The sequence below is a fragment of the Peromyscus californicus genome, unplaced genomic scaffold (assembly GCF_007827085.1).
Source record: "Peromyscus californicus insignis strain IS unplaced genomic scaffold, ASM782708v3 Scaffold_3__1_contigs__length_106647218, whole genome shotgun sequence".
NCBI lineage: Eukaryota > Metazoa > Chordata > Mammalia > Rodentia > Cricetidae > Peromyscus > Peromyscus californicus.
In genome coordinates, this window is record NW_026294551.1 from 38390793 (window position 1) to 38414541 (window position 23749).

The 23749-nt window shown below is 41.1% G+C and overlaps 1 protein-coding gene across 1 annotated transcript in view; it reads left to right on the top strand.

The window, feature by feature from the left end:
* Aatf (apoptosis antagonizing transcription factor) overlaps positions 1-23749 on the top strand; it is a 115901-nt gene that overhangs the window by 79777 nt on the left and 12375 nt on the right. Inside the window, exons 10-11 of the mRNA XM_052756844.1 lie at positions 19-99; positions 6383-6454. Of these exons, the coding sequence (XP_052612804.1) occupies positions 19-99; positions 6383-6454 (153 nt within the window). The remainder of the gene's footprint in view (positions 1-18; positions 100-6382; positions 6455-23749) is intronic.

Genomic DNA, 23749 nt, shown 5'->3' on the forward strand with positions numbered 1-23749 from the left:
GGCTTGTGAATTTCCCAGGCAGTGGCTTGCAATCCAGAAACTACGAAGCAAGATCCGAAAGAAGGTAGATAGAAAAGCCAGCAAAGGAAGGAAACTTCGGTAAGTTGGTGGGAAGCAAAAGAACGAAGTGTGCTCTGTGGCTTCTCTTTCATTTTGATTGTCCTGTCTTTCTTTCTCCTGACCATTTTAGTTCTGATTTTGTTTTTTTGAGACAGGTTGATCTTGAACTAAAAGTCCTCCTGCCTGAGCCTCTTGAATGTTAATATTCTGGCATTTGCTGCCACACCCATTGCTCACAATTCTGTTCTCATGTATGATGAAAATAACAAAATGATGTGCAAATGTTTTTATGACCCTGTTTTTTTACTCTAAAAGGGAAATACAGTTTAGTGAATGTTTGTTCTATTGTTGTCAATGGATGTATAAAATATAGTTAGTGTTTCCCTGAAAGAAATAATTAGAAAACAAAGGGAAGATGATTATTTTAGCTTTAAAAAGACAAAAGTGAAAGACTTCGGAAATGTTAGCAGTTCACTTACATGAGATGAGGAATATGATTTTTATGGAAAAACAAAAGTATTTTTGATGTATTAGCTCTACTCTGAGCTAATAATGAGTCCAAGGAAGGTACAGACAGAGCTGGAGAGATGGTTCAGTGGTTAAGAGAACACACAGTTCTTATTCAAGACAAGTTTGATTCCCAGCCCCAATATCAGGCAGCTCCAGAGGATCTGATGCCCCTCTAACCTCATATAGATGGACATAAATAAATAATACACAAACAAATAAATAAATAATAGAAATATATATTTGGTTTTTTCGAGACAGGGTTTCTCTGTGTAGCTTTGTGCCTTTCCTGGAACTCACTCTGTAGCCCAGGCTGGCCTCGAACTCACAGAGATCCGCCTGCCTCTGCCTCCCAAGTGCTAGGATTAAAGGCATGCGCCACCACCACCCGGCCAGAAATATACTTTTTAAAAAGAAAGATACAGATAACAAACAGAGCAAGAGAGTAGGAACTGATATTGGTAGACTTTTAGGTTTGTATCCTGGGGCCAGAGTGGGGTAATGTCATCTGACAAAACCTCAGTGTCAGAGAATCTGCCGAGAGTTCAGGTACATACCAAAAGCATCTTTAGCTTGTTGTATTATATTATATATATTACATATATATAATACATATATATGTGGTTTTAGACAGATAGCTGATCCTACATCACTAGAGAGCCTCTCTTTTATTAGATTTCCTTTAGACAAATATGGATCTGTCTCACTTTTAAATGTCTTCAGACAATGCATGCCTGTAACTTCAGCACTCAGGATGTGCAGTTGGAGTATTGTAATTTGGAAGCCAGCCTGGGCTACTAGCAAAACCCTGTTGAGACAGAGAGAAAACAAACTTGACAAAAGTTTATCTAGTGGTGTTTCTCTTGGAAATAAATGTGTGATCTTCCAAAGAATTGAGAGAGACCAGCTGCGATGATGTAACCTGTAAGCTCAGCACTGAGGAGGCTAAAGCAGGAAGACCAAAGCTTGAGGCCAGCCTGGGCTACACATTGAGAGACCCTGCTTCCTAGAAAGTGAGAAAGGAGAGGGGGAGAAAGGAAAAATTTCTACACTATTGTATTACTGTGCGTTTTTAAATTGTTAGAGCCAAAAGCTGTATGTGCCCTTTGTGGTCAAGAGTGGTGTTACTTTATCCTTTTAGATAGTTCCAACCTCACTACCAACTGTAGTGCCTTGTAGATAGTAGTCAGTCAGAAAATGTCTTGGATAAAATGATGATAATACTACAATGTTTATGAAGAAATGAGGATTGGCTGTGACTGTAAACAAAGCATAGATTAAAAAATCTGGAGCTGGAAGTAGCGCTCACTAGTAGTGTGCTTGCTGAGAATTCATGGGCTCTTCTTTCGGTCCTTAGACCAAAAGGAAAAGTCAAGATTGATATTGGAAAGCAAGCACTCTTCTATTATGGTAACTGACTTAGAGCATGAAGCTATTGATCAGATCAAAAGATGTTGATCAGGATTTTTATTTATCAGGTTGAAAGAAAACCGTAGACTATTGTGTAGGGGGCTGTATGTGTATGAGCACATGTGTGTGGAGGCCCGAGGTTGACATTGGGTGTCTTCCTCAGTTGCTCTCTATCGTTTATATTGAGCCAGGGTTTCTCACCAGAGCTAGTCTAACTAACCAGTTTGCTATGGGAGCTTGCCTTTTTAACACAGGATTATAGACAGTAATCATCTATACCTGCTCAGCATTTACATGGGTAGTAAGTAACCAAACTCTGTGTTTATGCTTCCTTGGGAAGTCATTTCCACAGATCAGGGGTTTGTTTTTAATAAAAGTTCTTTTATTAATTTATGAAATTAATTTCATTAAACTGTTAATTAGAGGTATGTGTCACTGCAGTCATATAACTTGTTGGTGGTTGAAATCCCCACCTGCCAAAATATTCAGAGACATTAAAATCTTATTCTGACAACACCCATTCAATAGACATGCTTTAAGTAAAACAAGACTAAATGCAAGTCTGGATAAGTAGACAGGCCTTGCAGAGGGTGATACCTTGTTATTGGTGCTGCAGTATTTCATCTTGGCCCAGCATTGAGGCATGCACTCTACACAGGAAGACTGCAAGATGTCACATCCACATGGAACCATGAGAGACTAGTTAGACCAGTTGAAAGAAAAAAAAAAAAAGTAGTATTTGTACAAATATTTACCTGTTTGAGACAGTTGGGGGCCATCTTGGGAATTTCAGGCTTAAAGTGAACAATGAGTGGCAGGCAGTGAGACTTGGTGTTTAGGTGAATGCTAGATCACAGCCACGCTAGCAATTTGGGCTTTATTCTGTAGACTGCAGTAAGGCATTTAAAGATTCCATGCAGAGGAATATTGTCGTTACACTTGTGTTTTAAAAAGACAATTCTAGGGGTTTGTGAACTAGGAAATGGACTAGAAATGTATGAGAGCAAGGGCTAGATGAAAGAGATGGTAGACTGAAACAGGAATTCAGGTGAAGACTTAGTATTTCACAGTGACTTCATGGGAAGATTGTGAGGAGGATAGAATGGCCTCCAACACTCCAAAGAGAACAGGTAAAGTATATGCTACAAGGAGAAAATCTGTTTTGTTTTGGTTTTTGTTGTTGAGAGAGAAAATAGATTCTGTTTAGAGTATGTTGAATTTACTACAACCTTGAAAGGTCTTTTTTATCAAGACAGGGTTTCTCTGTGTAGCTCTGGCTGTCCTGGAATTCACTCTAGACCAGGCTGGCCACAAACTGAGAGATCCTCCTGCCTCTGCCTCCTGAAGGTAGTTCTAATTTTTTTAGAGACATTTTTAATTGAGAAGGATGTAGATATTTATTACTTGGTAGTTTAGAAGCAATTTAATTGCATTTCCCCAAAACTGTGTAACATGACAAGTCTATAATGAGAAAAATAGTACCCCAAGAAATACCAGCATATATGAGATTAACAGAGGGAGAGGAGTTCATAAAGAATGCCGAGGAGGAGAGACAAAGACAGCACAGTGGACACTGGAGTGTTTACTGTGAAGCAGAAGTGTCTGGTGTGCCAGAAGTCACAGAGGTCTTCTCCCTTGTCGTCTCTTTCTCTACCCAAGGGTTGATCTGTCTTTCTCTCTGCCTCTCTCTCTCTCTCTGGGTTTTTTCAAGACAGTTTCTCTGTATAGCCCTGACTGTACTGGAACTCACTCTGTAGACCAGGCTGACCTCAAACTCAGAGATCCATGTGTCTCTGCCTCCCAGATGCTGAGATAAAAGGCGTGCGTCACCACTACCTGGCTGCTCAAGGATCTCTTGGCTTCTGTGTAAGACTAGAAGCAGAAGCCAAGGGGCTTTCAATATTAGAAAAGCTGTTTCTCCCTTTGTTCCTCCCCCCGTACCTCCCTTCCCCCTCCTTCCCTTTCTCTAGACAGGGTTTCACTATGTATCCCTGACTGACCTGGACCTCTCAGTGTCCAGGCTGGCCTCAGACACAGAGATCCACCTGCCTCTGCCTCCTGAATGCAATTCTTACTGTCTAGTTTGTTTCATAAAAGCCTTTAGGATACCAGTTAATATGCTGTCCAAAGTCATGCATAATTCTGGTTAAAAGTAAATGTAGAGAGAACCAAAGAAGTAGAAAATCACCATTGGGCAAACACCACAGCAAATATTTTATTTCAGGTTTTTTAAAAAAATTGTGTGTGTGTATTCATCTGTGGAGGCCGGCAACTGACATCAGTTGCTTTCCCTGTTGTTCTCTACAAACTTGAGTTTGCTGTCTTGACTAGGCTAGCTGGTCATCAAGCTTCCAGGATCCTCTTGTTACCGCACTGCCCCAGCACTGTGGTTCCAGGTGCATCACTGTGCCTGGCTTTTAAGTGGGTTCTGGAGATCCCAACTCAGATCCTCTGTTTTTCACACCAAGCACTTTACCCCTTGTGGCACCACCTAGCTTCATATAGTGATGCATTTTTCAGATAAGGCCCACAAACAGATACCAATGGGCAGAAAAAATCCGAGCAGAGCCAGAATGGTCTCTGGGAGTTGTAGGCCGACCTGGTCTACGTAAGTGAGTTCCAGGCCAGTTACAGCTACATAATGAGACCTGTACCAAAAAGAAAAGAAAAACTCTGAGGGGAAACAAATATCCTCATGATCTCAAATTCTTTTTAGTGTGTACAAGGCCCTGGACTCAATCCCAGCATCACTAAAACTCGGAAAGAAAAACAAAGCCCTTTTTTAGTCAGGTGTGGTGGTTCACACTTAAAATCCCAGCACCCTGGAAACCAGGACAAAAGGAATGTTTTCAAGTTTGAGACCAGCTTGAGCTGCAATATGAATTCTGTCATAAACAAACAAAAACTTTTAATTGTATAAAATGTTTATAAAGGAAAGAAAGTATATAGATGTCTTTTGGTATAACATTAAATAAATTATATAGTCACAGGAGCACTCTGAAGGTGTGAAGACAATGCAGAATATTAAGTGCAGTCATTTGTTGGTTACCTGTTAGGTGACCTACTTACACATTACACAAAGCTACGTGTTATAGCCTGTGACACAAAGGCTGTGTAGTGTATGCCTTTGACTGTGTAGCCATCACTAACCAAAGCATGGTACGTGGGGCATAACTGCATTACAGTCTCTTTTTCAAACTGAGTTTGTGCATGTAGGTAGGTATTTTTTCTGTTACTCTTGGATTGAAAGAAATGCTGTTATTTTTTTAAAACTCATTTGTTGGAAAAGGAATAAAATCTGGGAGATTTAGATATGAGTGATTCAATAGGGAATTATTTGATATCTGTAAAATGTTCCTAAACCTGAAATAATTATGCATGAGAATATTCATTGGATTTTTGTTTGTAAATGTTTTGCTCAAATAGAAGTTTTTTTTTTTTTTTTTTTTTTTTTGGTTTTTCGAGACAGGGTTTCTCAGTGTAGCTTTGCGCCTTTCCTGGAACTCACTCTGTAGCCCAGGCTGGCCTCGAACTCACAGAGATCCGCCGGCCTCTGCCTCCCGAGTGCTGGGATTAAAGGCGTGCGCCACCACCGCCCGGCTAGAAGTTTTATGTATATGTCTATGTTTTTGGTTATGTAAAAAGTCATCCAAGTCTTTTCTAACAGGAAGAATAAAAAAGGGTACATCGTAGAATTCTCTGGTGTAATTTGATTTGTATTAAGTGGTATATTTAGTTCATTTTACCTGGAAGTTTCAAAGGTCTGCACACAGAAATACCTTTTATATATTGGCAGGAAGTACAGGCATAGTAACTTAAATTTCATGACATCTCAAACTAAAAATTGACCTCAGAGTTGTTCAGAACTTAGCTGTGCTCCCTCAGCTGAAGGTGAGACTGTGAAAGACCCAGCAGAGTTCCTGTGGAGATGGTAGAGTTGTGGGAGTCTTTCCTGGCTTGGGGACCCAGCACCAGTGAGTGACGGTGTTGGCATGGCCTGTTCTCTTGCCAGTCCTCTTGCTAGTAGATGACTTTAAGGGCACTAAAAACTAAGATGCATATAGAAGAGAAGCTAAGGTAGTTGGGTCCATGTTGGAGTTTATCTGGAATGATGTTTAAAGATTTATGCATGCTCAAAGGCATAAATGTATCTTTTCCCCACTTACTTGGCTGTGATCTAAATGTGTCTATGTTGAACTGTCATTTTCACTGTTCTGTTACCAGATTGTTTCCTGTTGATTAAGGGGAAAAGAGAGAATAGAGTTGCAAGTGCCTGTGAACTTTCTCCTACTCTACCCTGAATCCAAGTCCATGGGATCATTCATGGGGTTCAATTGGTAGAATGTTTTCTTTGCTGAGTTAATGATTGCTAATGTTGCTTCTGTTGTTTTCTTGCTTTATTTAGGTTTCATGTCCTTAGCAAACTCCTGAGTTTCATGGCACCTATTGACCACACTGCAATGAATGATGATGCCAGGTGAGCAGTAGATTACTTTTATGTCTCATGAGAGCTTGGTATTGACAAGTTCTGCAGCCTATTACCCTCCTGTTTCTTATCAGTCATTGGCATTGAAACAAGGTCCTTGTCACATGTTTACTCCCATGATTACTATAAAGTCAAATCAAAATTTCCGTAAATCTCAACACTGCCACTTAGAGTTTTTGTTTTGTCTCAGTATTAGTCCATTTGCCTGGGTCATCTGAGCTCCTCTCCATGGCAGAGTCATTGCTCTGTGTGTGCGCCTGGTACGTGTGCTCTCTATGCAGCATTCATGAGGGGGGAGGTATAGCTTCTGTTGTGTTTGCTGAAGCTGCTGTTGGAATTGCAGGCTTTTTTTTTTTTTTTTTTTTTTTAATAAAAGAAGTAGGTGTTCATGAAGCTGTAGTGATAGGATACAGAGGGGAAGTGTGGATGCTCATTGTTATTCAGAGATAGCACTGTATTATTTGTTCTAAGGCAGGGTCTCACTATGTAGCCCAGGCTGGCCTAGAACTCAGAGATCTGCCTGCCTCTGCTTCCCAAGTGCTGGGATTAAAGACATGTTCTATAATGCCTTGCTTTATTTTATTTTTTGATTTCTTGAGATTCTTAGCTCAGGCCAGACTAGAATTCTGTATAGTCTAGACTGGCTTGAAACTTAAGACAAACTCATCCTTCTGCCTTATTCACCCAAGTGAGGGGATTACAGGTCTTTGCCATCACACACAGCTAGTTTGTTTTGTTTTGTTTTTAAGAATAATTTCTTCTGCTGTGTATGATGGCATGCATCTTTACTTCCAGCATTTGGAAGGCAGAAGCAAGTGTATCTCTGTAATTTCAAGGCTAGCCTGGTCTACATAGCAAGTTCTAGACTAGCCAGGGCTACATAATGAGTTCCTGTTGAAGAAAGGGGAGGAAGAGGAGGATGAATTATCTCTTCTCTTTATTAATCTGCATTCTATTCTAATGAAGAGATTCCCCTTCCTTGTATTTATTTACCATTGAGTGATTCATTTATAGAAACATGGACTCCTGCTTTCCTGTCTTACTCAATGAATCATTTATTTTGATATTAAAACTGTATAGGTTGGCGGAAGCTCCTCCATGCTGACGTGTATCTGTTTATTATGACCCCGACATTCTTTATTTCCTTATTTATTGGCACTTTTTGGTTTGGTGGTTTGTTTTTAGGTAAGGGGTCTCACTACATACCCTGGCTGGCTTTTAACTTTCTATAGACCAGGCTGGCCTCCACCATGCTGGGCCTTTCAAAGCTTATCTATTACCTTCCTTGTACTTGCTCTGGAATTGTTTTTTCTTTTTTTGTTTGTTTGTTTTGGTTTTGGTTTTTGGTTTTTGTTTTGTTGTTGTTATTGTTTTCCAAGACAGGGTTTCTCTGCGTATCCCTGCTGTTCTGGAACTTATTCTGTAGACCAGACTGGCCTCAAACTCATAAAGTTTGCCTGCCTCTGCCTCTCAAGTACTGGGATTAAAGGCGTGCACCAGCACTGCCTGGCCTGTGAGCATTTTGTTGTCATTAAAATAATTTTTAAAATTCAAATGTTTATAATATTTTATATCATTTAGCCATTGACTGACTAGTAGACACATTATTTTATCACAAATAATGCTCTGGTAATCTTTTTAGTGTAAACATTTGCCAAATGAAGTCACTGGTTAATTGTAGGTTGGCCTGGCTTTGCCAGATATCTCTCAAGTCACATTTAGCTTTTAGACTTGCTACCAAACCTCATCAGATCACTGCTTCTTGCCTGTGAAAACAGATCTATGGATATAGGCAAACATAGTTGCCTGTTTTTTATTTTATTTGTTTGAATATAAGGCAGCTTGTGGATAATCCTACATACACTTGTATCTGTTTTATGACCACATTTTTCTCAAGTGCTTTGGAAGTGGCTGCCTAGTTATGGTTGCCTTTTTAGTGGTTTTTGGATCTAGTTATTTGAAAGTTCCAAAGTAAAAGCTGAGCGTTGTTATTCACACCTCTAATCCCAGAGCTTCAGAGGTGGTGGTGGAGGATCAAGAATTCAGTGGGGTGGGGAACCAGTGAAGAGATGCTCAGTGGTTGGAAGTATGTACTGCTCTTCCAGAGGACTGGAGTTCAATTCCCGCTCAAGGAGATCCACCTCGTCCAGCCTCTTCAGGCACCTGCATTCACATGCCCATACCTACACACAGCACACACACACACACACACACACACACACACACAGTTTTTCAAAATGAAAACAAGTCTTAAAAAAAAAAAAAAAAAAAGGAAGAATTTAGGGCTAGAGATGACTCAGTGCTTTAGAGGACCCAGTTAGATTCCCAGTACCCACATGGTGGCTGACAACTGTTTGTTACTCCATTTCCAGGGAATTTGACACCCTCTTACTGCTTCTGTGGACACAAGCACGTATGTGGTGCACATACATGCAGACAAAACACTTGTACACATAAAATCAAAATAATGGCTTAAAAAATTCATGGTGAGGTCTGGAGTGATGACTTAGTGGTTAAGTGTGTTTATTCTTCTTGCAGAGAGCCTCAACTTGGTTCCTAGCACCAGGTTGGATGGCTCTCCAACTGCCTGTAATTCTAGTTCCAGGGGATCCCGTGTCCTTTTCTGACCTCCATGGGCATCTATGTACATAAATATACACACATGCACAAATAAAAATAGTAATATTTTTTTTTTTAAGGAGAGGACTGGAGAGATGGCTCAGCAGTTTAGATCACATACTACTCTTGCAGGCGGTTCCTAGCACCTGCATCAGGTGGCTCACAACCATCCCTAATGCTAACTCTAGCTCCAGTGGTTCTGATCCCTCTGGCCTCTAAGGGCATCTGCACTCAGATCTGTATATCTGCACGCACACACGCACAAAAGTAAAATAACAAATCTTTAAAAAAAAACAAAACTATTCAAGGCCATTCTCAGCTACATAGTGAGTCAGAAGCCAGCCTGAGTTACATGAGACCATGTCTCAAAAATTGAAAAGTAAATTGTGTTTTTGTTGTCCTGTCTGAATAACATGGAAAAATGTATTATTAAGAAAGCTAGGTGTTATTTTGGAATCAGGTTTCCTATGAGTAGCCCAGGCTAGCCGTTAACTTAAAATTATCCTGCCTCTACCTCCTGAATACTAGGATTACAGGGATGTACCACTGTACCAGCTTGGGGTTATATTATTAGCTCAGGCAGCAAATGAATAGTAATGAATCCTTTTGAATACATTACTGTGGAACCATTTAGAGTCCAGTTTTCCACTCCTTAGTTGGGAACTCTCTTTTCTTTCCCTCTCTCTTTCCCTTCCTCCCTCCCCCCTCCTTCCTCCATCCTCCCTCCTCCTTCCCCACCTGCCTGCCTCCCCTCCTTCCTCCTTGCTCTTCATTTCTTCCTTTCCCTTTCTTTTCTTTCTAAGCTCTTATGCATCACACACTGACCTCAAACTTGCTATATGGCAGAGGATGACGTTGAACTTTAGATCCTCCTGCCTCCACTTCCTAAGTGCTGAGATTATAGGTATGGGCTACTGTGCATTTTTTGTTCGGTGCTGGAGATTGAACCCAAGGTTTCATGCGTGTTAGGTAACTACCATACTAACTGAGCTGAATCTCTAGCTCTGGATTTTTCTTATATTATCTAGTACCCCAGAGGTCCTTTGTTTCTCAGAATCTTAGCTATACTTACCTTTTTGATGATGTATTACATGCTACACTTACAAATTATTTGAAAAGCCAGGCATGGCAAATACCCATAATCACAGCACTTGAAAAGCCAGGCCAGGAAGATCAAAAATTCAAGGCCAGTCTGTCCCATATAATGAGACCCCCATCTCAAACCAAACCCCCAAAAAAGTATTGAGAATGAGTGCAACAGAATTATTTGATACTGGATGTCTAAGAAGCGTAGGGACTGATTGCAGAACAAATCAGTCTGGGTTCTTCCCAGTACCAGTGATGCTAGAGCATCTTGGTCTCTCCTGATCCTTGTGATCCAAAGATGGATGCCAGCTTTAGTCACCAAACATCTACTTGAGACAAAGAGGAGGAAAGAATGGTGCCAACCATATCTGTGGGCTCTTGTTTTGACTAAAAGCTTCCCCAGAATTCCTTGCAGCAGCCTTTTCTTGTATTCCCTTGACCAGGTCCATGCTTCATTGCTACCTTAGATAGAGCAGCAAAGGAGAAGGGGTTAGGATTATGTTTTGGGCAGCAGACCTGTAGCACTCTCTATTTATAGCAGGATAAAGATGTGTAGGCAAAAGTTTCTGTTCCACCAACAACTCCCAAATACCCAGCAGCCACTTTCCAAATTACCACACAGAAGCTTATATTAATTCTAACTTTTGGGCCGATAGCTCAGGCTTATTATTGACTAGCTCTTATACTTAAATTAACCCATAATTCTTATCTATGTTTAGCCTCGTGGCTTGGCACCTTTTCTCAGTTTGGCATTCTCATCTTGCTTCCTCTGCATCTGGCTAGCGACTCCTGACTCTGCCCTTCCTCTTCCCAGCATTCTCCTAGTCTGCTTGCCCCGACTACACTTCCTGCCTGGCTACTGGCCAATCAGCATTTTATTAAACCAATTTGAGTGACAAATCTTTACAGTGTACAAGAGCATTATCCACAGCAAGGATGTTTTGTTGTTGTTGGATACTAGTTACCAGCATCCTTCTCCAGTTGATTAGCTTCATAATAAGGAAGTTGACAATGGTCTTGTGACTGGCGAACTGAGCATTTGTATTTTGCTGTTTTGTTATTTTTTGAGACGAGCTCTGTATTGTAGCCCAGCCTGTCCTGGAAAGGCTGTTGTGGAACTCACTATATAGGCCAGGCTGGCCTTGAACTCAGTTCTGCCTGCTTCTGCCTCCGCCTCCTGAGTACTGGGGTCAAAGGTCTTCACCATCATACCCCAAACTGAGCATGTGTGTATTCTCACAGGCACTCATTCATATTGTGTTTCCTGAGGGTGAAGTGTTCATCCATCTCTTTGCTCTGGCTTTGTCCTCTGAACAGACTAGATGAACTATGAGTATTGTAAGTGGGTATTAGCTTTTTCTGCTTCTGGTATCAAAACTTCCAGGGCTGGTAGTTATTGGCACTTTATCTTAAGTAAGGAAGGAAAGAGTAGTAGCATGACCACATTTATGAGTTTTGTTTTGTTCATTTGAGACAGTGTTTTGCTATGTATCCCACGCTGGACTTGAACTCATACTCTTCCTCCATCACCCTCCTGAATGCTGGGATTGCAAGTGTATGCCACCATAATTGGCTCCTTTGTTTTTCTTCAGTGGGAAACTAAAGTGAAAGTAATGTAGTACAGCCAGTACTCTGTAACCATAGGTTTTGTATCCAGAGTCAGCCAACCCTCCATTGAAAAAATTTGGAAAGAGGACCCTGTGGAGATTATACAGAATGCATGAGGATCTCAGTTGGAATCCCAGAACCCAAGTAAATCCTGGTGCAGTAGTGTGCATCTTTGCATCTGTAGTCCAGTTCACTTACAGTGAGTGAGGAGGTGGGGGCAACAGAATCCCTACAAGCTTAATGGGCCAGCTAGCCTGGAGTACACGGCAGTGAACAAGAGACCTTGTCTACATGGTGGACAGAGCTAGCAAGATGGCTTAGTGGGTAAAGGCTCTTGCAACCAAGATTGATGATAGGAGTTTGATCCCTGGGTTCCACATGGTAGAAGGAGAGAATTGACTTCCGAACGTCTTTCTCTGACCTCACAAACATACCCACATACAATAAACAAGTATAAAAAGTTTGAAATAAAAATAGAACAAGGTGGAAGGCAAGGACTGACACCCAAGGTTGTCCTCTGACATCCACGTGGATGTTGTGGCATGCATGTGCCTGCACTCACAGACATGACTTTTGTGCTCACACATACACATACATGCACAAACATAAGAAAATATTTAATGAAAGAAAAATTGTGTATGGGTTTGGAGATGTAGCTCAGCTGTGGAGCACTTGCCTAGTGTGCCTAAGGTTGTGGGTATGATCCCAGAAGCACTAAAAAGGGATGGGAGAGGTGGGTGAGAGAGAGGACAGTTGTGTATGTATTGAACATGCTTTTCCATGGCATTACCTCTACATGTTACAGTAAACGATGATTACGTAGCTCATGTCATACATACTGAATTCCATAGTTGAGTAGAGATGCTTGAATCTAGTGGTTGGCAGGAGTTTATGCAAATGTTATACTGTTTAATACAGAACTGAAGCCTCTGCAGATGTTGGTATTGGTACATTCCCCATGGATGCGTAGGGAGGCAGTAGTCATTGTAATGCTGGGTTCTGGTGTCTTAGGGGAAGGGGAGGCGTCCTGAAGCCAGTCTGCCATGTGTACTGAGGGGCACTGTACTGTGGCATTCATGCAGTAACATTCTGTGTCTCATTTTTATGCCGATGAGAAACGTTCACGGTTGTTTGAATGCCACTGTCTCCTCAGACTGCCTTTCCTCAAGTGAACAGTTTGGGTTTTGCTAACTTACAGATAAATCATTCTTGCCATGAGCGTGAGAGAACAGAGATTTAAACAATGTTTTTGTTTGTTTGTTTGTTTGCTTGCTTGCTTGTTTGCTTGTTTCTGATTTTAAGTTAGAGAAGGACTTCATAAGCGTGATGCAGGGACCAAAATTCATATAGGTCCCACTGAGAAAGACATCAGAAACAAGGTTCATAGGCAGATGACAAACAGAACAGATATATACCTATCAGATATCCAGGGTATCTAACACTCACACAAACACACATACAGGACAAACACCAATGCACATAAAATAAATTAATTAATCTTTAAAAAGTGTGTGTGTGTGTAGCTTTTGATGAAATTATAAGCAATTATCGAGAAAGAAGTGGAGTATAACTTAACACTCAGTGGAAAAGGTAGCCTGCAAAACACTTAACATATTATAATTCTATTTCTGAGTTAACAAGATAAACAAGTTGAGTCTCCATTATTCAAAATACTCAGAACCAGAAGATTCAGGAGTTTCCCAGGTTTGGGAAATATTTGTATAGACTTTACCAGTTATCTCCAGAATAAGAAAATCTGAAATCAAAAAGGTGCCACACTGTTCAGCTATTTGAGCAGCGTGTTGGTACTCAAAGTTTCAGATTTCAGGGGCTAGGATGGAACAGCCCTTGCCTAGCATCCCTGAAGGTTCAGTTCACAGCACTGCGAAACCAGAACAAAGCACAAGTTTAAGGTTTTCATATTGGTGGTGCCCAACGTTTGTAAAGCAGCACCCACATGGTGGTTCGTAACTATTGAACTCCATTTCCAGAGTGTCCAGTGCCCTCTTTTGAACTCCACCAGTGCCAGGCATGCAGTGTGAACTTTCACATAGTGTACATACATACATGCAGGCAAAACACACATAAAATAAAATGAAAAAATTAAAATGTAAAAGTTCAAAAGCACTAAGCAGGCATATGGTATCCTCCTGTGTCTGTATCACAGCGTGTGAACGAATGGAGAGTGTCTCCTCAGTGATTAGCAGTGGGGAAGGAACAGGATGACAAGGAGTGAAGAGACCAGCAGTGCTGTAGTTCTCCTGCCTCTAGGCTGTCCCTAACCTACTCCACAGAGAACTCATGCTGTCTCTTATTAGGAGGTGAGAAGCCTTTGATGTTTATCGCTGGGGGCTGGAGGGGAAGTAAGTGATACTTTTACTCTATTGTGTGTCTGTAATATTTGAATTTTCTACAGCTTTGTATCAACAGCAAAGAAGGTATTTTCAATTTTGAAATTCCATATGTGAACTATGGAGGCAGTGGCAAGGTTCTGATATTCCTCTCTTGGAGTATGCAAAGTGAAAGATAGTCTCTCTGTGGTGGTTTCTGCCCTAAATTGACTTTGTGGCACCTAGCTCCTTGTTTTCAAACTCCCTCCCTAACTGTGGTATAATGTAGGTAGGCAACACTGAGCTCCCTGAGCTCTGGATGTTTTGTTCCCAGAAGCAGCTCACCCACAGTTCTGAGTTGATCCAGGTCTGGGGGTTGCCTTCATCTCTCTGCAGGTGTTCCTTGGCTCCAGGTTATTGTTTGCAAATAAGCCTAAATTGGATTCATACCCAGTGGATTTGGGGGCTCATCCTTGACTCTCCCATATCCCTGTCCAGTTTGAGCTCAATAAATTTGGATTGGATGGATTGGACAGAAATGGGAATGTAGTCATTAAGAGAAAGAGCTCTGTAACACAGGGAGGGCAGTGTGGCAGCCCCATCTTGTCTCCTGTGTAGTGTTCTTTAGTTAGTTAATTCTTGCTGATACAAATTCTTTTCTCACTAGGAATTTTTGTCTTCAAGTGATCTTTTTTTTTTTTTTTTAAAAAAAAAACCTTTTTAAATGCAAAATAGCCCAGCTGAGTTCTTGTGTCGCCCACCATACTTCCCTTTCGGCGAAGTTCACTTGGATCCTGGTTTAAGTGCTTTCTGGGCACTTCTGTTAGTGAAAGTCTTGTGTGACCCTGGCGTGTCCTATGTCCAGTAAATGTGCACTCCATCTCTGAGGGAGACACGTGTGTCTGGCACACATTTCTAGAACTGAAAGAATTTTTGCGTGTTTGCATAAGGGTTACCATGTGCCTGAAAACACTGGCTTTACCACACTCTGCACGGAGCAACTCTGGTTTGCAGGCCCAAGACAGGAAGTCCTGTGTGTCTGTAGAGACAGCTAGCAGTGACCTTAGAACAGGCATGGGCTGCCAGTCTGCATAGTTCTCACTTTCCCTTCTGACTTATGGGCAGAAGTCTTTCTAAGCTGGTCAAAGATTTTGAGAAGCAGAGTTCTCACCTGGTGTGAGTGCTGACCCAGGGAATGTATGGTGGTCAGTAAACTTGCATGACCTTCCTCTGCTGCTGCTGCTGCTGCTGGCAAGGCGATGGGAGATGGGGAGACCAGCTGCCTTTTGCTGTCTATGCTAGGCCCTTGAGGCTGACTTGAAAGGTGTGAGATCTTGTCATGTGTGGTACAGGTAGAAGTCGGTCCTATGCCCTTGGCAAGACCCTAAGACTTGCTGAAAAGAGTCTATGACTGAGCTGCACTGACTGGTTTCTGCCCTTGGCAGGGACAGTGGGTCTAACTAAGCATTACAGTCAGCTGGATACAGGCCAGAGAAAAGTGGTGTGGCTGCATTTGCTGCCACATTTAAGAGGGCTCTCCCACCAGATTGATTCTAGCACTGACCCTTTAAATGCAGGTGATAGCCTTGTTCTGTGTAACTTTCTTTCTCTTATTACAAACATAATGGCAACCTAAGCGTTTAGAATTGTTGTTCCTTTGCAACAGAATAAACAAACAAAACAAAAAACAAATTCTTAGTAGGAACAGCAGCCTCACTCTCTCCTCCTTAATAAAACATCACCTTTCTCACTTATATAAAGCTACTGGCCTTAAAAAGAACAAGGAGAGGAAGGACCCTTTAATGATAAGTACTGTGTACTGAACACATTATTGTTTTACATCCAGAGTTTAAGAAATGTACAAATGTAAGCCCCTCTTGTAAAGTGCTTTGTCAACATCATAGCCATGTTGCTCCTGAGGTGCCTTAGTATAATAGAATTCCTACAGGCAATTTGTCTTCAGCTTGCCGTTTTTGTGTGTGGGTCTGCAGCCTACATGCAGGCATGTCCTACCACTCTCCTGTCCTGTCCCCAGGGCAGTCCTGTCCCCAGCCTGTACCAGCTTTCTTAAAGCTTTCCTGCCTACTCTGCTGCTTGTATTCGCTAGAAGCGGGCACCAGTCTTGATGAGCTCTTGTGCTGTAGCTTGCATGGCATTGAGAGAGCTCATCTGCTCATGACCCCAGGAAACACCTTACAGATTTTCTGTTGGGTAAGAATTTCAGGCAAGAATGGTTAAAATACAGATGTTTTCTCTGAGGCTGCTTATCTCCTAAGAAGACACAGGTTATTCTGACAGCTGAAGCAGGTCTGGGCAGATATGCAACACTGATCAATCAGCAGAACAAGAGCCCTGCTCTAACTGGTGCTGCCTTTTACCAGTGTCATTAAAGGCTCCCATTACTCTTTTATTAGTCGCTCCCTCTCTTCCTTATCAGATTGCAGAGCAAACATAACTCACGGCAGTGATTTGATCTCTGTTAAAGAGGATTACAGCTTTGCATTAACTCGGATTGACATAGTTTATAATTCACTTGTTGATACTCAGGGGGTGTTGCCACGTGCCTGACCTCCCTCAGCAGTGCTGGAGGGAAAGGACCCCCATATATCATCATTAAAGATGGCACCCAGCACAGACAGCAGATCCAGGCCTTCCTCCACTAATAGCAGAAAGGACAAAAGGAACACTCAAGCTCAAGCCTGAGACTTGGTCTAGACTCTCCAAACTGGCTTGAAAAGAAAACGTTACTGTTGGGCCTTTCCTTCTCCTGTTTGCTGCTGTTCAGCCTCCCACTCTAGAGAATTTGAACTGTCAAATTGAAGTTTGGTTCCAAGCAGGATAGAGAGTGATAAAAGTGCATCTTCTTAATCGCACTGTGGACACCAGCAGATAAATCCTTCAACATGGGGCTTCGTTGCGGCAGTTCTTATTTCTGTAGCCACGTTTTCAGCATTTCCTCACAATTTTAAATTCCCTTTCCCCCTCAAAGGGAATTGCATGTTCTTTAAAGTGGTTCTAGATGTTTTTCTTAAGGATTTGTTTTAAAATTATTACGAGATTTTAAATGTAGTATCTTAACAGATGCTGCATTAACCATAGCTAGAGTGGCTTCCGGGTATGTGCTGAGCTTTCCACCTTTCTCTTGATTAGCTATTCATACATGTCATTAATGTTTCTCACAGTGATCCCAGCTGACATCAGATTGCTAAGATGTGTAGACCATTTTTTTTCTTTGTGATGTCCTTATTTGCTTTCGTTTTTCTACCCTGAGCTGTCACCGGGTTCTGATCAGCAGTGAATGGCAGTGAGGGACATCATCACATTCCACCCGGTTCTAATCAGCAGTGAAGGACAGTGACATTCTACTCACTGAGCATCACTACTATGTCAGACCCTGAACCAGCCATCCCTCCACATTTCATTCAGCCCTTATCAGAAAGCAGTGGAATGGCTGACATTATCTACATTTTGTGATTAAAACATTAAAGCATGGAGTAATTAAATAACTTGCTCAAGTTAAAAGCAAGTTATGAACTAGAGTGTCACAGAGTACAGTAGCTGCTAACCCCTGCTTCTGCTACTGGAGAGTTTCTCTCTCACCCAAAGACAAAATTTTGACTTGCCTAGAGTAAATGTATTTGTTTTGTGTGTATTCATGCACATGCCTGGCACATGGAGGTCAGAGGACAACTTGTGGGAGTTGGTTCTTTCCTTCCAGCACATGGGTTCCAGGAACCAAACTCAGGTCATCAGGTCTGGAGCCTGGTGCCTTTACCAACTGAACCATCTCAGCAGCTCTGCTTTCATCTTTTACAAAGAATTATTTTTGTGTGTATTTTATTCAGATAAGTACATGTCTCTCTCTTTTTTCCACTTACTCTGTATTGTAAGCGTTTTGGTGGCCTTGTTTTTTAAAAGCACACAGTAAGAAAATCCACTACAAGGCCTTTTTATTGTAGGGCATTATAGCTGTTTTTGCATATCTATAAGCGTACATACTATGTTTGTGCTTGGCAGTCCTCCCTCCATCTCAGGAGCTGTCCTCACATCCTTTAGTTCCCTCTGACTTCTGTTAATGCACTTAGAGCTTTGTTTAATACAGAATGTTGCTCAGTGCTCTCTCCAGTTCTTGGCTCTCTGGCTTTTTTCAGTCCAAATGTCCCATCATGTAACTGTGTGACTGTCACATTGGTTACATCAGCTCTGCACAGCTCCACATTCAGCTTCCTTGATTTCCTGGAAGCAATATGTTCTTCTTTACCTGTAGAATGAACCTAAGTTTACCTTGTCTCACTCCTGTGTCCTTGTCACATACTGAAGTAGCATGCCCTCATGCCTCTGTCCCCCAGCCAGCTCCCAAATGATGACATCGAGACTTATTAATTATGAAAGCATGGCTGATAACTTAGCTTTGTTTCTAACTAGCTCTAATAACTTAAATTAGCCCATTTCTATTAATCTCATGGGTGTTACCTCACCTACTGTATGTTTTGCTTGTTCTGGTCTGGCTGGGGACTCCACTTTCTTCCCAGTGTTCTCTCTGCCCTGAAAATCCTGCCCAGCAATTGGCCATTCAGCTTTTTATTAAACCAGTCCTGGTGACACATCTTCACAGTGTACAAAAAGATTATTCTACAACATTTCTCCCTTTTTGTCTAAATAAAAAGGAAAGGTTTTAACTCTATCATACTAAAACAATAAGAACAATTATCAGGTATTGTCTAAATAGAAAGGAAAGGTATTAACTTTAGCAAATGAAACTATATACAGTAAGCATAATTCTCAAGTAAGAATTACATTCACTCCTATACGATAAAGCAACCCTTGGAGGCATCACCATCCCTGACCTCAAACTCTACTATAGAGCTATAGTAATAAAAACAGCTTGGTACTGGTATAAAAACCGACATACAGACCAATGGAATCAAATTGAAGACCCTAACATTAATCCATGCACATATGAACACCTGGTTTTCGACAAAGAAGGCAAAACTATATAATGGAAAAAAGAAAGTATCTTTAACAAATGGTGCTGGCATAACTGGATGTCAGTATGTAAAAGATTACAAATAGATCCATATCTGTCACCAGGCACAAAACTCAAGTCCAAGTGGATCAAGGACCTCAACATAAATCCAGTTACACTAAACTTAATAGAAAAGAAACTAGGAAGTACTCTTGAACGCATTGGCACCGGAGACCATTTCCTAAATATAACACCAACAGCACAGACCCTGAGCACAATTAATAAATGGGACCTCTCGAAATTGAGAAACTTTTGCAGGGCGAAAGACACAGTCAATAAGACAAAAAGACAGCCAACAGAATGGGAAAAGATCTTCACCAACCCCACATCTGACAGAGGATTGATCTCCACAGTATATAAAGAACTCAAGAAACTAGACATCAAAATACTAAACAATCCAATTAAAAAATGGGCTAAAGAGCTAAACAGAGAATTCACAAAACAAGAATCACAAATGGCTGAAAGACATTTAAAGAAATGCTCAACATCCTTAATCATCAGAGAAATGCAAATCAAAACTACTCTGAGATACCATCTTACACCTGTCAGAATGGCTATGATCAAAAACACTAATGACAGTCAATGTTGGAGAGGATGTGGAGCAAAGGGAACACTCCTCCACTGTTGGTGGGAATGCAAGCTTGTACAACCACTGTGGAAATCAGTATGGCAGTTGATCAGAAAATTAGGAATCGAACTACCTCAAGACCCAGCCATACCACTCTTGGGCATATACCCAAGGAATGCTGATTCATACCACAAAGATACATGCTCAACTATATTCATAGCAGCACTATTTGTAATAGCCAGAACCTGGAAACAACCCAGATGCCCGTCAACTGAAGAATGGATCAAGAAAATGTGGTACATATACACAATGAAGTACTACTCAGCAGAGAAAAACAATGACAGCATGAAATTTGCAGGCAAATGGAGGGAAGTAGGAAAAATCATCCTGAGTGAGGTAACCCAAACCCAGAAAGACAAACATGGTATGTACTCACTCATAAGTGGATTCTAGATATAAAATAAAGAACAATCAGACTACAACCCACAGAACCATGGAGGCTATATATATAGCATGGAGGTCCCTAGGATGACCGTGGCTTATAATAAATTTCGGTTTTACTCAATTACTGAGCAAGCCTCAATGAAACATCTCACTATTAAGATAAGAATACATACTGTATCAAGCTGATAATAGAAAAATAAATTAATTAATTTTAAACAATAAAAAATAAAAATAAAAGAAAAATTTGAAATATTAAACATTTTACTAAAGTAAAAAAAAAGGAGAACTAGGGACTTATCATTCCTCTCCACAATCTATTCTTTCCCTTGTTTTATATATTTTAAATTTTTTATTGGTGGATTCTGCTGGAGTATCCGATGCAGATAAGCACTAGAGGGCTCCTGTTTCAAATCACCCTCTGGAGTGATGAAAGGATCTTTCTACTAGCATGTGGAGGAGACCCGATCTAGTGTTGGTGTGGCCCCGGGGTTCTGTTTATGTTTTTCCTCAGGGCAATGAGGTTCCTCTTTGGATTCCTGAGCACAGAACGCGCCCTGTGGCTGCTGCTGAAGCCCAGCATGACAGAGACCTAATGGGTCTTCATGAAAAAACTCTCCCCTTCTGATGCCAGTGGAGATTGAGAGCCCAATATCACCAGCTTTGGCAAGCATTAATATAAGCCTTGGAACTGTAGCCATGAGATTGGATTCTCCAGAAGAGCTGCCAGCTAAAGTCGTGCTGGGATCAAGAAAAATGGGCCTTGGCGGTTCGTGTTCCTGGAGTTGTATCCATGCCAGTGGATGTCCACACACTCCAGAAGAGAATTTGACATTGCTGCTGCCGCTCTTGCTGTTATAGCAATGGCGGCCACCGCTGCTACTATTTCTGGGATTACCATTTCATAAATGCTTACTACAGCTAGCACAGTGGAGACCCTGGCAACAAAAGTTGCTACCACAGTTAGTTAATCTTCCATTCTATTGGGCATGATAAATTTAATTCAGTAGTTATATACATCTCGATTGGCTTTGAAAATTATAAATTTATAAACTCATGTTCTAGTTGCTTTGGGATACTATCTTACAAGGACTCCAACGTACAGTATGGCTCATTAAGGAAGGGAATGGCTCAGTTGCCTTTAGCCTACTGGCTATGGGTGAGATAGGACCTCTGTTGGTCTTTTCTGTGTCAAACACACAGATTGCAAGCCCAGCGCCACTTTGAGATCTTTGGCAGCAGTTAACTCTGCAGCTCATACACGATTGAGCCTGTATGATGAGTATTCAGAGACAGGTAATGCCTGGGGGGCACTCACCAACCTAAGACAGAGCACCTGTGTGGCCTGGGCAGGCATCTCCATGACGGGTAAGGTGACCTGCTGCAACCCAAGTCAGAAGCTCATTTTTTAATAAAAGGGGGACCTGTAGGTCCCTGACCCCCGTTTTGGGTAACTGTTGCCTTGCTTACGGACCTTGACCTTGATATCCTCTCTATGCTAATTCCCTGCCAGGTTCCACCCTCTTGAATGCTTAAGGGAAGTTCCTTGTCTGTGTATCCTGAATAATGGGCGTTAACAGCTTAGATGCAAGATTGTAAAACATCAGTAGTGAACTTCTGCCCTCTGGGGTTCTCCCATTGTGCTGTAAGCCTGTATTTAAGACCTCCTCCCTCCTTCAATAAATGACATTTGGCATTTAAAATATATATATATTTGAATGAATACTGCAAATGTAATCTATGAATACCACAAATGTGATTAATATCATGAGTGTAATTAATGAATATTGTGAGTGTAATTTAAAAAATAAAAAAGAAGAATTACATTCACAATGTACAGTCCATTTGTATTTTGCAAATTCAGAGAAAATACTTCATTATTAATTATATCGTGGTGAGTACAAAGTTTTGTACCTAATTTATCTTCTATCATAACTAAGGAAAGCTGTAACTATACCTGTCTAGTCTTCAACTCCATCAAAGACCCCAGAAGGATATAATATTGCCTGAGTAAACAGGAAGTGCAGTACAAACCACTTCTAAAACTATAGAAACGACAGAGACATCTGACTGCCTGAACAGTCACCCAAAGTTCCTCTGCAATGTTGGGGCATCTAGAGTATCTGGCAGACCCTTCTGTGAAGCAGGAATTTTGAAGGACAGCCCCCCCGCCTTATTTTGGCAAAGTTCAACAATCTTTTTCCTTTATGTCCTGTTTGTCCTGTTTGTCCAGCATAATGTCAGCAGTCAAGACAAGAGCAGTTTCGTGCCCAAATGGCTAGTTTTGCCCCATTGAAAACAAACTCCATAAAGAGTTTCTTCAATGCCCATCATCTTCTCTGAAGTAAATTGGTGCTGCCAGAAAGTGTCTCATTGTCATGAAAAGCCCTATGTTAACAAAACATTTTAAATGCCATATTGTGTGGGTCTTTGAAGTGTTTGAAGACTATCTAAATATCTGTTTAACCTTGAAAACATACTTAATATGACTACAAGTTTGGTTATTATGACTACTAACCTGCACTTCTTAATAATACATTGCATTTTTAAATGAGCTGCATAAGTACAATACCCCAAACGAGTAGAAACATACATTCAGTATAACAAAAATAACTTTAAATTTGTATCAGCCTACCAACATCCATACCAATGTTAAATATTTGAGGTTAATATTTATCTTTTTAGCCTATATTCCTATCCCCCCCCCCCCCCCCAATAATGACAAACATCCATAACCCATCCAATAGCCAAAAACCACCCACCTTGTCTCTTGGGAATGTGGGCATTGTGTTCTGTAGACTGCTGCCTATTGTCCAAGGGGTGCTGTCATCTTTGAGGGACTCTGAGAAAATTAGGATAATGATCAAGTCCTGGCTAGAATAGTCTGTGAGGCTGGACCATCTCAGCCAGCAGCCTTGAAGCTGTTCTGAATGCAGAACTCTGAGAAAACTGCAACAGAAGCACTCTGAGAGGCTGGGTCATTTGGGCACCTGCTTTCATTGGTGTCTGATCACCTTGCTCTGAAAACACGTAAACTTCCAAAGGTAGCATACATATCTGCATTAACACAAGTATGGACTCTGCATTGTACACAAACCAGCCAAAGATGATTTTGTGTTGATTTATGTTTGAGCAGGTAAAATATATGTCACCTGTCTTGTAGTTGTTCAGGAGGGGGAGTCTTCCCTGATCAAATCTGATCTCTATCAACTTTGAACAAATCCACAGGCTTTCATTTCCTGTGGAAACAAAAGCATAACCTCGTCCCCAAAGCAACACATTTTTTGAGTTCCATTTTAAAGTTAAAGCATTCTTAAAGTTTCTAGGCTGGTTTATTTCAGCAGTTCCTTTCACAATCCCGTCTCCCAGTAGCTGTTGTTTGCTTATCAGCAATCAAAAAAATTAAGAGACAACACAATAGCATACAGGATCCAGGCTCCTTGTGTATTTCCTATCTCTACGTGGTCTTATTCCTTTTTTACTACTTTACTATTTCTTTAAAGACTTTATTATTTTCAAACTATTTATTTATTCTTGTGACTGTATATATCCTTTTTCTTAAGCCTACATACATTGTTAAACATACTGTAACCTGTTTAGAGGGATTT